Below are 15,583 nucleotides of genomic sequence, written 5' to 3'. Positions count from 1 at the left end.
TTGTGCCAGTCTTGTGGGAAAAGATAATTCTAGTTTATTCTTTTTGATCTTCATATTTGAACTGATTTTCTTTTCTCCTTTTTCTATAGATTCTTGATGGAATTCAAGTCTCCATCAGAAACGTTCATGTTCTCTATCGTGATATGCTGACTGAAACGGTACAAAATTTGGCCTAGCTGTTGCTGCGATACTATTCATTCTTTATTTTTACATCTTTTGTTGTATTTTCATTTCATTTTCTATTAAGTAGTTTATTCATTTTCTTCTGTACTTTCCTTCAGTTGACATTGGGAAACTACTTTAGTTTTTACAGTTTTCTTGTGCATAGAAAACTTAAGCAACAAGAAACAGCAGCATTCGAACCTTAGTCCCACTAGGTGAGGTTGGCTACATTGATTCTAGCTTTGCCAATTATCTCTATTTATGACCATATCTTTTATAAGATCATTGTAACTCATGTTATCTAAGAATTTCCTGCTAAGTTTTTCTTGGTCTTTCTCTACATCTTTTTCCATGAATGCAAACCTTAATACATGCAAAATCAACCATACATAAAAAGTAGGGAAAAATGCACTCGGTGCCCCTGAGGTTTGGCTAAATGTGCACACTCCCTGTAAGGTTCTGAAAATAGCAGTGACCACCTTTGACTTTATAAACATTGTTGCATTAACCCCCTTACTGTTATTTAAGAGTGACTAAATTTTTAAAATGACTATAATACCCTTATCTTGCTTCTTCTCTCTCATATCTCTCTCTTCCTTCTACCTTCTTTCTCCCCTCTTCTACAGCGATGTCTGAGGCCACACACCAATGGTGATTTCTTCTCTTCCCCTCTCCTTCCCGCTTCCTCTCTTGCTCTAACCCTCTGACACAGTCACTGGGTTCCAATCAATTGTGCTGGATTTTGAAATCAGAACCCAACAATTGGTTATGTGGTTTCAGGAAGAGAACCCGTTGTTGGGTTCTTATTTCAGAGCCCATTAATCATAATTCCATTTGCATATAAGGGAGCTACAATAACAAAAACCATGAAAAAACTGGCCTGGTTGTTATGAAGCTACAATTGGAACTCGAAATAACAAAAGAATTCAAAATTATGCTTCTACACAAACACAACGTTCAATAAAAAAGAGTAGTGACACAGAACTTGGATAGATGGCTTATTCTCCTCGACCTGTCACTTCCAAGCCCAAGTGCCGCCTTGCCATGGTGGTGAGAGGAGCAGCAACTCCTGAAAGTGCCTCTTTGGATCCCACAAAGGGGGCTGGTCCTGAGGAGCATCCTGTAACCGGCATTTTCTTGTTTCTGGCCCTCGCAAGGCTGACAGCAGTGTTTGAGGAGGCCTTGAGAGTGTTGTCCAGGGTGGATCCTTCTTCCACTTGCAGCCCCAGCATTGCTTGGGATTGCAGCTCAAGCAATTGCCTGAGCTCTTTTTTTATTTATTTATTTTGAATATATATATATATATAATATAATCTGAAACTTATCAAATAGAATTATTTTCTTAATATATAGTTTAGAATTAGTTTTTCTAAATATTTTTGTAGTTTAAAAATAATTATAATATATCATATATATATTTTAGTTTAGAAGTAGATTTTTTAGAATTAAAATTTTAATATGTTTCAATATATAGTTTAGAGAGAGAAAGAGAGGGGATAAGGGCGAGAAAAGAGGGGAGAGAAATGAGGGTAAAATGGTCATTTAGGAAAAAATTTTAACGGAAAGGGTTGTTTTTACTATTTTTAAAATGTGAGGGCATTTTCTGCAATTAAGTTGAACCTCAGGGGTGGTTGTTGCACCCTAAAAATTAAAAGAAGAGGATAATGATTTCAAAGGAAATGATGAAGCTTCACCATAATTTTGTAAAATCACTTAAGAGCAATAGGAAACCTAGGGCAATAGGAAACCTAGGGCACAAAATACTGAAATGAAAGAGGAAGAAGAAATACTCTAGAGAACTTTTCAATTGAGAGAATGAAAAATGAAACTCAATATACAAGGGAAAGGCTCGTTGAGTTTATATACTGCCGAGCCTAAGCTACTAAGCTAATCACTGCCAAAGCTCACTAGCTATCAATACATGCAGCATATATATCAAAACACAATAGCTAACTAATCAACAACACAATAGATAATGCAAATTGAGATAAACTGAGATGAACTCAGTTAAGTTCTTCCACAAATTTAACTCGTGCATAAATTTTACATTACTTAATGATTGCATTCATATAATGTTAATCTAATTTTTTTAAAGCATGTAACTTTGGTGTAATGTCTTTCACTAGTAGTAGCATCCAGCGTTAGTCAGCGTTGTCTTTCTGTGCGTGTGCAATTTTTATGTGATGTTGGGGCCTCTCATTTTCTCGAGTCCCTAACATACGGACTAGGAAAAAGGACAGAAAAGCCACGATCTGAGTGACACTAGATTGCCTGCTTTGCTTCTTATTGTGCTTTAGTACCATCATGTATCGTTGGTTCATGATTTCATTTATTAGTTAACGGGGTGAGCTGAGCAAGATTTCAACTCTATTAATCTTGCCAGGTGAAACTTTTGTTGTAAAAACATTATGATGAAAAAGTAGCGCATCAATATGACATGTTGATAGACAGATGTGTAGATAAGAATATTTAGTTGAGTAATTGTTTTCTCTTGTATGAAATTTAAACTACTTATAATGCCTTATAAAGAATTATCAGGATATTATTGTCTCTAGGAACCCAACCCTGACTTGTGATTATCTTGAAGATAGAATTGAGAGAGTAGGAGAAATAGGGAAGGATCAGACAGAATAATGGAGAATAACAGAGAGAGAGGGAGAATTAGATAGGAAAATAGAGAGAGAGGGAAATAGATGGGAGATAGGGAGAATTAGAGAGAAACAGAGTGAGAAAGAGAGAATTTCAGAGAGAAGGGAACAACTTTTAATTAATCCAAAAGCATAAAATTGGTCAAGAGGTTACAGCTTTATATAGGGGGCTAGCCAACAGTTTATTTATGGCAATCTCCCCTCTTCCACGGGAGGTAATTGCTCCTAAACACTACACAACTATCTCTAATATGTAAATAACTAACTAATACAATTTCGCAGAAATAAAAATAAAATAAAACTAGCCTAAATCGTGACATTCCCTCCTTCTTAAAGATTTATTGTCCCCAAGAAATCTCAGCATTTAGCCCACTGCGTCAACCAATCCCTGTAGCATCTTTCCCTTCTTCACCTTCATCCAATCCTTCCATATACAACAATTACCTTTTGCACTGGTGGCCTGGACTGAATTTCTCTCCACACCTGTAGCACAATCTTACCTGCCTCTTCGGATCCATGGCTAGGGATTTTGCTGAAGTATTAGCCCTAGGATTCCATCCTGATGTTGTAGTCCCCAGATTTCCTTCCAATTGCTGACCTGTTGAAGGCTGAATTTCTACTGGAATGTGGTGCCTTTTAAAGATTACTTCCAAGGCCATTTCTTGTAATTTTGCCTTCTTGGTAGCCTGCTTGACAGTTGCAAGCTGCATCATCTTAACCACAGGCCTCAATTTCTCATTAAATCCACTGATGAAACTAGAATCAAAATAATCTTCAGTCAATGCCAAATGTGCATTCATCATTAGAGACCTCAATTCTTCAAAACGGACTTTGTAGTCTATCATTGACCCTTCTTGCTTCAACTTATTAAACTCTTTGATTGTGTCTGTCATAGGTTTCTCACCAAACCTTACACAAAAGTTCTCCACAAAGTCTGCCCAATTTGTCTCATCTCTCACTTTGTTCCACCCTTGGAACCATGCATCAACCACGTCATTAAAGTAGGCTATTGCAAGGTTTATCCTTTGACTTTCAGCCACATGATAATATTGGAAAAACCTCACACACCTCATAACCCACCACTTGGGTCTAGCACCCTCAAACATGGGAATTTCCAGCTTAAGTAGGGGTGTGTGTAGGTGATTTGGCTAGGGTCCCCTTACCTAGATGGTTTGGTCTATTACTAGTTGTTCTTCATGTTCTTGTGATGTGGAAGCATGAGGGGGAATGCTTGCTCGTATCAAGATCGGTTCTGACACGACAATTGGAGGAAAATCTTTCGGCAAGCTGGCTTGAGGCATCTTGGAAAACATCTTCAGGAGCCCATCCAACCTCTGGCCCATGTTAGCCACTTCCCTTTCCAGTGACTACATTGCCTTTGGCGGCAGCGTTGATGTCGGTGTGCCCTTCCCGGTAGCAGCTCAGTTCTTCTTGGGCCTGTTGCAAACCCATCTCTATGGTGTCCAACCTTGCTTCCGTTTGTTTCGTGTGGGTTCCCTCTGGCATTGCCTTGGTCCGCTTCTTTTATCTTACTTTGGCAGCGATGAAACTGCTTCTAGAATTTAGTAACTGTCTTAGATCTTATGCCGGAACTAGTAACTGCCTCTGGTTCATCTCCAAAAATCAGTAACTGCAACCACTAGGGTCGTCTGTGTCCAACCGAGAACTGGGTGCTCTGATATCAATTTGTCAGGAACTCGAGCTTGACTTGTGATTATCTTGAAGATAGAATTGAGAGAGTAGGAGAAATAGGGATGGATCAGATAGAATGAGGGAGAATAACAGAGAGAGAGAGAGAGAGAGAGAGAGAGAGAGAGAGAGAAAGAGAGGGAAATAGATGGGAGATAGGGAGAATTAGAGAGAAACCGAGAGAGAGAGAGAATTTCAGAGAGATGGGAATAACTTTTAATTCATCCACAATCATAAAATTGGCGAAGAGGTTACAACTTTATATAGGATGCTAACCAACAGTTTATTTGTGGCAGTTTCCACTTCTCCACTAGAGGTAACTGCTCCTAAACACTACACAACTATCTCTAATATGTAAATCACTAACTAATACAATTTTGCAGAAATAAAAATAAAATAAAACTAGCCTAAATCGTGACATGTTGTGCTTCAATTAATTGAAAATTTAGGAAAATGGTTCTAATATAGTACAAGAAAGACTATGGTGCCTTGAATGGGGGAAATTATGTGGAAATTGTTATCATTGATCAAGAGTTCTGATTAGTTATATGGGAAAAAGGAAACACCAAACCTGAACGAACTTATCAAAACAACAACAAACCAAGCCTTAATTCCACTAGGTGGGGAACACATTTATTAAAAAGTGAAATAAAAGAAAATGAAAACTCTAGCTGAGCTAACCTTCTCTGCCTTCCATTTATGCTTATTTTCCTGAAAGTTTCTTTGGAGTTCTTTCATGTTTATATTATGAACCTAAAATGTTTATTGCGGTAAGGTTCAAACTACTTGCTTAAATTTTCTTGATTGTATCCCAGGCTCAAACTGTGTTCGGTGTGAAGCTTTCCAGCTTGACAATAATGAGGCATAATCTTTCTGGGTACACTTCATTCCCCTTTAATTATACTTGTCTTTAATTGCTGCCTTTATTCTATTTACATATTTATATTGTCTTTCTTTTTTAATGGTTACATACATGTCTAGCCATTCAAATCCTCTTTGGGATTTCTGTTGCATATTTGTGCACCAGCTTAAGTGTGGATATTGGGGTTGATTATTGTGGAAAAATCGTGTATAGCTAGCCATTTTAGGAAGGATTCTATGTTAGCTATTTTAGGAAAGATTTTATGATCAATTAGGCTGATTTAGTTGGTTTACTATTCTATTGGGAGATTCCACAAATTACGGGATCTGATGTAGCTTTTCTTTTATTATTAGAAATTTATGTATATATATAGCTAACCTCCATGTATCATTGTAAGTGAGAGAAGTAGAATTATTCCTCTAATTTGTCACATGGTATCAGAGCTTGTCGTTGCCTAAGGGAGTTTTTATTTTTCCGGCCTTCATTGTTGTCTGTTTCTGAGACCCTTTGTTTCATCGGCCTTCATCTTGATTCTCTGGCCTTCATTGCCAGTGCTTAATCTCTGGTCTTCATCGCCTTCCCTATCAGCCTTCATAGCTGCTGCCGCCGGTTCTTCGCTATCGATTCTTCCATGTTAGCTTCCATCGCCGTTGCCAGTCGTTCTTGGGCTTGTCCCTTTTGCCTTCATCGACGGTCCATCGCTATCAACGTCTCTAGGGTTCTTTTCATCGGCCTTCAGTGCCGCTGTCCTGTTGCCCATCTCCGATCTCTGCCATCACTACCCCAGATTGAGGAGGTGCAGCTGCTGCTACTATTTTTGAGGGAGGTGAGACAGTGATGAGTGTCCTTCAAGTGGCGCGTGTCCAGCAATCCACCGTGTGTCCAACTACCGAACGATTATTATTGAAACAACTGTTACAGCCTTGGTCGCATAGGAGGCTAGTTGAGGAAGATGTCAGAAGTTGGGGAAACTACACTTGGGACAACAACTGTTACAGCCCAATCAGAAGAGGAAGTGCGATCTCAACAACTGGGAGAATTGTAGAGTATTCACGCCGCCTACAAGTTAGATGGAAAAAACTATCTTAAGTGGTGTCAACTCATCCGGACTGTGTTGAAAGAAAAGGGAAAAATTAGTCATCTTACGGGTACATGCCCTAAACCTGAAGATCCCAAGTTTGAAGCATGGGATGAAAAGGACTCCATGATCATGGTATGGTTGTGGAATTCTATGATACCTGAAATTAGTGATACATGTATGTTCTTGGCCACTGCCAAGGATATATGGGATGCAATGCAACAAACCTACTCCAAGGCCAGGGATGCAGCTCAAGTATATGAAGTCAAGGTGAAAACTATGGCTACAAAACAGTCACAGAATATGCAAATCAATTGAAATCCTTGTGGCAAGAATTGGACCACTACCAAGTGATAAAGACAGAGTGTTCTCAAGATGCAGTGGTCCTAAAGAACTTCATTGAACAAGATAGGGTTTATGATTTTCTGGTTGGACTTAATCCAGAATTTGACCAGGTAAGGATACAAATCCTTGGAAAGCCGGAGGTCCCATGTTTTAATGAGGTTGTAGCTCTAGTCCGTGGAGAAGAAGGTAGAAGAGGGGTCATGCTTGAACCACAAGCTACTGACAGTTCGGCTATGATGGCTAGTGGTAAAGGATCAGCAATAAACACGGAAAAAGGAACAGCCTTTGAAGGAGGAAAGAATGGTCAATTGAAAGCCTAAAACCGTGATGGATTGTGGTGCATATGGTAAGCCTTCAAGTCGTGAATGGGGACTAAAAGGAGGGGATCAGCCTCGGAACAATGGACAAGCTCACATGGCTATAGTACTACAAGGTGAATCAGCATCAAAAGAGCTGAGTAGTCTCAACCAAGAGGAGATTGAGAGGGTGAAATCTTTTATTAGAAGTCTTGAAAAGCCTTCAGGTACTTGCTCTTTGGCGTATTCAGGTGAGTTTTTATTTTCCTTTGGATTAAATGCCTCTAGTGTAGTCTTTACCAAGTCCTGGGTTATGGACTCTGGAGCTACCGACCATATGACCCACTCAACCCGGTGTTTCTCCACGTATACTCCTTGTCCAAGCGGTCAGAAAATAGCTACAACCAATGGATCCTTAGCCACTATAGCTGGAGTAGGGGATGTCAAAATAAGTCCATCAGTAACCTTGAGAAACATCCTACATGTTCCTAAATTGTCTACTAATCTTGTCTCTATACAAAAACTCACCCAAGACTTATGTTGTAATGTTGTTTTTCACAGCAGTTATTGTGCATTTCAGGATAAGGATTCGGGGAGGATGATTGGACGTGCTAGGGAACGGAATGGCCTCTACTATCTTGAGACACCTAGTCAATTAAACACGACCAAGGGCAGAATTTCCCATTCCTTCATATCAGAATGTGTTCCTTCTAATAGAGAAAGAATTTAGCTTCTTCATTCCTACCTAGGACATCCATCATTTAGGATTATTGCCCTTATGCTTCCTTCCTTATTTACCAATTTGGCTGTTGAAAATTTTCATTGTGAGGTGTGTGAGCTTGCCAAACACAGACGTGTTCCTTTTCCAATTAGCAATAAAATAAGTCTTATTCTTTTCTACCTTGTTCAAAGTGATATTTGGGGTCCATCTATTGTTTCTAATGTGTTCGGGACACGATGGTTCGTTTCTTTCATTGATGATTGTACTCGTGTCACCTAGATTTTTCTGCTCAAACATAAGTCTAATGTTAGTACAATACTTCCCTATTTTTGTTCCATGATTCAAACTCAATTTGGGGTTACTATCAAAAGGTTCCGGTCAGATAATGCTAGGTATTATTTCAACCACATTCTTACTCCCTATTTTCAGAAAGAAGGAATCATTTATGAATCATCTTGTGTGAATACCCCGCAACAAAATGGGGTTGCGGAGCGGAAGAATGGTCATCTCCTTGAAAAAACCCGAGCTCTATTGTTTCAGACAAATATGCCTAAAGTTTTTTTGGGGGAAGTAGTTGTTGCAGCCACTCATCTCATCAATAGGTTGCCTTCTCGGGTCTTGGGTTTCAAGAGTCCTATGGATGTCCTTTCCACATTTTATCCAACCCTCACCACTACCAATAGCACCCCCCCCCCCCTTTTTTTTAACCTTGTTCCTTGTGTTTTTGGGTGTGTGTCCTTTGTCCATGTGCATGGTCCAAATAGGGGGAAATTAGATCCTAGGGCTCTCAAATGTCTTTGTGGGCTATTCTTCGACTCAAAAAGGGTGTAAGTGTTATCACCCTCCATCCAAATGGTTCTATGTCTTGATGGATGTCACATTCAATGAACATACATTGTATTTCTCCCATCCTTCTCTTTCGGGGGAGAATTCACTTAGGGAAGATAAGGAAAGTTTTTTGCTCGATCTGATTCCTTGTTCTTCATCATCCCCCCACCATATGCCAGGGAATTCATTTGACTCTATGCCTAAACAGCCTGTTCCTGAACCTATGTCGAAAATACCACATGAACCACGAGAACAACCTGATTCTGCTCCTGGAAATGTGAGATTTGGCAAGGTGTTTGTAAGAAAGAAGGTGGCTGTTCCTAAACCTATGCAGGCCCAAGAGTCCAACTTAGATTCCTTGAATGAGGTAACAATTTCTAACTCTGCATTACAACTTAAAAAACTGAAGTTCAGGTAGATAGTGATGACTAGGACCTTCCAATTGCCATCCGAAAAGGAACTAGAGAATGTGCAAAACGACCTCTATACCCCCTTGCACACTTCTTATCATTTAAAAATTTCTCACCACATCACCGAGCTTTCCTTGTAAGTCTTAATACCATCACCATTCCTACTACTTTATCCGAGGCATTGTCTAATGAAAGATGGAAACAAGCTATGAATGTGGAGATGGAGGCATTGGAAAAGAACAAAACTTGGGAACTAGTGAGATTACCGTCGAGAAAGAAACCAGTGGATAGCAAGTGGGTGTATACGGTGAAGTATAGGGTAGATGGGTCAATTGAAAGATACAAGGCATGATTGGTAGCCAAATGATACACTAAGACTTATGGAATTGATTATCTAGAGACTTTTGCCCCGGTCGCGAAAATGAACACTGTTAGGGTATGGCTGGGAATTGCAACAATTTGATGTCAAGAATGCATTCCTACATGGAGAGCTAGAAGAAGAGATTTATATGGAAGTTTCACTAGGTTATGGGAAGAACTTGATTGATCATACGGTGTGCAAATTAAAAAAGGCTTTGTATGGCCTTAAGCAATCACCACAGGCATGGTTTGGAAGATTTGCAAGAGTTATGTTGGCTATGGGATACAAACAAAGCCAAGGTGATCACATACTGTTCATTAAACACTCTCCGTCAGGGGGAGTTATAGCTCTCCTTGTGTATGTTGATGACATAATAGTGATAGGAGATGATAATAGAGAGAAGCAGTTGTTGAGTCAGTGTTTGGCCAAGGAATTTGAGATCAAAGCATTAGGAAGGTTGAAGTATTTTCTTGGGATTGAAGTTGCACACTCGAGGCAAGGAATTTTTATCGGACAACAGAAGTATGTTACAGATCTTCTCAAGAAAACAGGCAAAACCGCATGCAAACCAACAAGCACTCCCATGGATCTGAACCTTAAGCTTGGAAAAGCAGAGGAGGATGCAGTAGTTGATAGGAAAATGTATCAACGGTTGGTAGGAAGACTCATTTACCTATCTCACACACGACCAGATATAACATATGCAATGAGTATAGTTAGTCAGTTTATGCATAGTTCGAAGACAGTTTATTTGCAAGCTGTTCATCGGATATTACAATACCTTGAGGGGACACCAGGAAAGGGGATTATGTTCAAAAGAAATGGAGGTTTAGTCCTTGAGGCTTACACCGATGCTGATTATGTTGGGTCAATTGTTGACAAAAGATCAACCTTTGGATATTGCACTTTTCTTGGAGGAAACCTTCTGACCTGGAGGAGTAAGAAACAGAATGTAGTAGCACGGTCTAGTGCTGAGGATGAATTTTGAGCAATGGCTCAAGGAATATGTGAACTACTTTGGTTGAAGATCATTTTAGAAGACTTAAGAATTAAATGGGATGGACCGATGAGACTCTATTGTGATAATAAGTCTGCAATCAACATAGTTCACAATCCAGTTCAGCATGATCGAACGAGGCATATTGAAGTTGATAGATACTTTATCAAAGAGGAGTTGGAAAGTGGCTTGATTTGTACACCTTACGTGCCTACAAGTGGTCAACTAGCCGATGTACTTACCAAAGGGTTGAGTAGCTCAGTGTTTGAGAATATTATATCCAAGCTGAGAATGGAAAATACCTATTCACTAGCTTGAGGGGGAGTGTGGAAAAATCGTGTATAGCTAGCCATTTTAGGAATGATTCTATGTTAGCTATTTTAGGAAAGGTTTTATGATCAATTAGGCTGATTTAGTTGGTTTCCTATTCTATTAGGAGATTCCACAAATTATGGGATCTGATGTAGCTTTTCTTTTATTGTTAGAAATTTATGTATATATATAGCTAACCTCCATGTATCATTGTAAGTGAGAGAAATACAATTATTCCTCTAATTTCTCACAATTATATCTCATGCATCAAACATTATTTTTGTTCTAGGAATTTTTATTTTTTGGGGTCTAGATTCCTTGGTTCCAATCATCTGACCTTTTATGGTCCATTAAACTTTTGCTAGCATGCTAAAAGAATTGGAGTTTATGTACAGGGTTCGTAATAAGGTCTTAGTCGGTCTTTTTGAAGATAAGATATGCGTAGCACAAACAAGATGGTTTGGACATGTTAGAAAAGACCAATAGAGACTTTTATGAAAAGAGAAGATGGAATGGAATAACTGTCTAGTGAAAGAGGTAGGGGATGACTTAGGAAAACTTGGTGTGAGGTAGTTAGGTATGACATGAGTAATAAGGTTCTTACATCAGATAAGGCCTTAGGTAGAAATGATGGTGAGCTAGGGATTCACATAGCCAACCCCACATAATGGGATAAAGTCTTGATATGCTGTAGTTATTGTTGGTAAAAACATATTCAAGGATATATTTTTATATATTCTGTTTTAACTCTGGCATGTGTGCAGGCTCATTTCCTTCAAGTCATAATTTTCCACATCCACCCTTGCGTCTGTTTGTATCTGTTTCTTCCCGTGCTTCTTACCCAACAGGCTGGTGACAAAGCTTAAGCAGATGATATTGGCCCCCCTATTTGTGTAATATGGTAAAGAAATAGCATTGCTTGTGTGGTCGACTGCCATGAAAACTTTGTTAATTCAAAGTCTTTTGTTATAAATTGGGAGCATTGACAGCCTTTAAACACACTCAAAAAACCAATCAAACACCCCTCAACACACTCACAACTCACCGGCCAACACACCACAACACAAACATTTAATAAAGAACAGAATTTAAACAAGAACATAACAAGAAAGAAATACGCAAACCACATGAGGAGACATAATTTTATCCTGGTTCATGCCAATTGAATTGGTACTACATCCAGCCTTGAAATCACCACTGAGCAGCCTTCTTTATTGATGAAAACAGTACAAGACGTCCCTCTTTCTCTCTCCCATGATACAAGCTTTCTAAGAATGAACAAGTTTATTCTATTTCACAGCTTTCTCACTCTCTTGGCTCTCGTGAAAACAGATAGGGACTATGTGTTGATCTCTCTCTCAGCCCCCCTGCCCTATTTATAGAAAAATAGGGTGATATTTCCTAGGGCCGGTTATGACATTACCGGTTTTGCCCTCCATTAATAAATAATATTACAATAGAGCCACCCGCATCCATCAAAACCTTGTCTTGAATGTGATACCTTCCGTCATCATCCATCAAAACCTTTGGATTACTCTTCCTTTGGTTTCCCGCATGATAACCTGACCATCAAATCAATCAACAAACATTAAGAACATCAAAACAATGCTGTAAATTTCACAAATGGATCACCTTTGGACAATACTTCCAGCTGCATATCCTACACATGCAACTTTAATTAGGATTTATCCTCCTCCTCGAGGGCCTTTTTCTAATGAGTACATTCCTAACACCAATATGATTGGTCTCTCTATGGTGGGACTAAGTTCTAAGCCAAGTGAACTACCCATTTGGCTGTTTCAACTCCTCTTACCTAGACTTTTCTTTAGGATTCCTACTGCATACAAAATGCAACATATATACTCTAAATTCATAACTATTCATCTAGGCACGCTCCACCATAAACCAAATCCATACTTAGTGCTACATTAATCCCAAAGTGTCCAAACTTTTACAAAGCATCACATCAACAGTGCACCATACCTGGATTGGCCTTAACAATGCTAGACTTACTCCTAGCTTCCCAAAACCGGCCTTTTAGGCTTTTTACCATTGTCTACCAAGATATGCTTAAGATTAGGGTAACCTGGGTTGCCTTAAGCTGTCCAAACCCTATTCCAATCTCTATGCCTTAGAATTTCCAGCTTTTCCTTTATCCTACACTCTCAAACACTGACCTAAGTTCTCAACTACACCTTGAGAGTTCTATTTGGAGAAAATACCAATGAAGCTACCTCCATACTAGGCATACCACTGGAATACTCACAGCTTCCACATGCTCTCAATTTTAACCCTTTTGGACTTTTCTAATCTTATATCTTACCAAAGGAATTACTATCATACCTAGAGAGACCTTCTAAGCAACCAGTCCTTGCTTACCTTTCCCTCTAGCCTCTCATCCCTTGGCTACACTATAAGGTCACTTTTCCCTTAGTTTCCACATGGATAATTAACCGTTCATGATATCTATTTGATCCAAATTAAGCCTTCATGTGCAGCTTTAACCCATGGCCATTTGTCTAGCCTTTTTCCTAGACTTTTCCCCATTTCCAGCACCTTCTTAATTCTCAAATAGACACTTCACAACACTCCACCTCTTTAACCTAAGGGATCTTCCATTTAAGTCCAAGTTTCATTTCTCCCCAAATTTACATGGCTCCATGCCATTCATTTAGACAAGAGTGCATCACCTCTTTTTGTACAAGAGGTTCCATTTTTTCAGCCTATTCCTTAGCACTCAAAACAAGTGCATAAGTATCTTAATCCCAAACATTCCATACCTCATTGGTACTTTCTTGTGGTTCTATCTATTCCTCATCCTAGGCAACACTCTAAACCTTCTACTCCCTTGCTCATTATCAGCTTGATGATTTTATTTCCTTTCCTTGCTTAGTCTGGACTTTGATCAACAATGGCTACACCATACAAGATAACACTTGTAGACACCATTTCCCCTCACTGTTCACAAGGACCCTCACTGCAAGGGCCAAAGCTATTTTAAACACTAGCTTCCTCCCTCTCACAATCCAGCCCAAGCTTACACATTGAATATGGCCAAAATTTTTCTAGATTTCCCTATTGCTATACCTTGGTTCATAGGCTAGTTTTAGACATTCCCAAAAGATTCTGTAAGTAGTAAACCCTAAAGCATAACGTTTTAGAGATCGAAGACAGAGAGAGAGAGAGAAAACTTATGTGTTGAAGTTTATTTTCTGTAAAAAACAACCTACAGAATACATTACATAAGCTGTATATATATACAATTTTATAACCGAAAGAAGATGCTCCTGCCTCAAATACAAACTAACACAACCGAAACATAAAACAGAACAAAGCAGAAATAAACCATAATAAAATGCTATCTGAACATCACATTCTCTTCAACACTCCCCTTCAAATCATGCTCCTTCAGCGGCTCTTTAAGATAAAGATTTGTGTGGAATACCGCCATTGCTATACACCTTTGTTCACCCGTACTAACAGGGGACCAAGCAAGCCTGAGTTTGCTGCATAACTTCTGAAATCTGTCTCTAGGCAAACTTTTGGTTCGGATATCAGCTATCTGTTCAGATATAGGGACATATCGAATTTCTACTTCACCCTTTTCAACCTTTTCCCTAACAAAATGCACATCAACACCAACATGCTTCGTTCTTGAGTGAAAAATAGGATTTTCAGCCATGCTTTTGACTGCTAAATTATCACACCAGAGAACTGGAGTGGTAACATTCAGATAGCCCAACTCCACAAACAAAGATTTAAGCCATAGAAGTTCCATCACTCCCAAAGCATTAGATCGATACTCAGCTTCCTCGATGGAACATGCAACCATTGATTGCTTTCTGGAGCCCCAAACAATAAGGTTTTGGCTAAGATACACACAAAACCCTCTAGTACTCCTTGTAGTGACCTTGAACCCAGCGTGATCAACATCTCTAAAAACTGTTAGATTCAAACTTCCAAGTGTGGATGAGAAAAACAAACCAAGAGCAGCTGCTCCCTTTATATATCGAAGCAATCTCTTGCAAGCTAACCAGTGTGGACTCTTAGGTTTGGAGGAAAATTGACTCAACTTGTTGACAACAAAGGCAATATCAGGCCTTGTATATGTCAAGTATTGTAGAGAGCCTATAATAGTTCGATAGAGAGCTGGATTAAGTAGATCTTCTCCTTCATCTGTTAATGAAAGTCCAACATTCGTAGGAGTGTCACACGACTTACAAACCTCCATACTGTGAAATTCAAAAACAAGGTAAAATGAACAAGGAGGTTGACAGAAAACATATTACAAAATGTATTACTGATCTCAAAAAATAAAACCACCACACGCCACAAATAAATAGTTGAGCTATTTATATACATAGCTCAAAATGCACAGAAAGAAAATCAATATTAATAGAATAACTACTAACAGAAACAAAACTTTGGCTACCTTAAGTATTTAACTCTTCCACACTTCCTTTCAATTTAGGCTCCGATTCCTTCAACACTATGACACTCTTCTTTACTTTTAAGCGACCTGGTGTCTTTGTGAGGCCCAACTTTTGGCATAGCAATTCAAAACGATCTCTTGACAGTCCCTTAGTAAACACATCAGCAACTTGCTCAGCAGTAGGAACATACCTGATTTCCACCTCACCATTTTCTACTTTTTCACGCACAAAATGAACATCAATGCCAATATGTTTCGTACGAGAATGATACATAGGATTTTCAGCCATGCTTTTGGCTGCTAGATTATCACACCATACAATGGGAGTATGTACACATGGATAACCCAACTCCATCAGTAACTGCTTAGGCCACAACAGTTCAGTCACTCCCAATGCAACTGCACGGTACTCTGCCTCCCCAACAGACCTAGCCACAACTGA

General features: G+C 39.1%; 1 protein-coding gene across 7 annotated transcripts in view; it reads left to right on the top strand.

Moving 5' to 3' along the window:
• LOC127808127 (uncharacterized) overlaps positions 1–15,583 on the top strand; it is a 146,683-nt gene that overhangs the window by 33,386 nt on the left and 97,714 nt on the right. For all 7 annotated transcript variants that reach the window (XR_008024873.1, XM_052346513.1, XM_052346516.1 and 4 more), the window contains 2 exons: positions 90–158; positions 5,315–5,376. Coding sequence is in view for 6 of the 7 variants with exons in the window: in XM_052346513.1 (XP_052202473.1) it covers positions 90–158; positions 5,315–5,376 (131 nt within the window). In the remaining variant the exon portion in view is untranslated. The remainder of the gene's footprint in view (positions 1–89; positions 159–5,314; positions 5,377–15,583) is intronic.

This window comes from Diospyros lotus, chromosome 8, assembly GCF_014633365.1.
Source record: "Diospyros lotus cultivar Yz01 chromosome 8, ASM1463336v1, whole genome shotgun sequence".
Lineage (NCBI taxonomy): Eukaryota > Viridiplantae > Streptophyta > Magnoliopsida > Ericales > Ebenaceae > Diospyros > Diospyros lotus.
The sequence above is the reverse complement of the archived record's forward strand: the minus strand, read 5'-3'. Positions and strand labels throughout refer to the sequence as shown.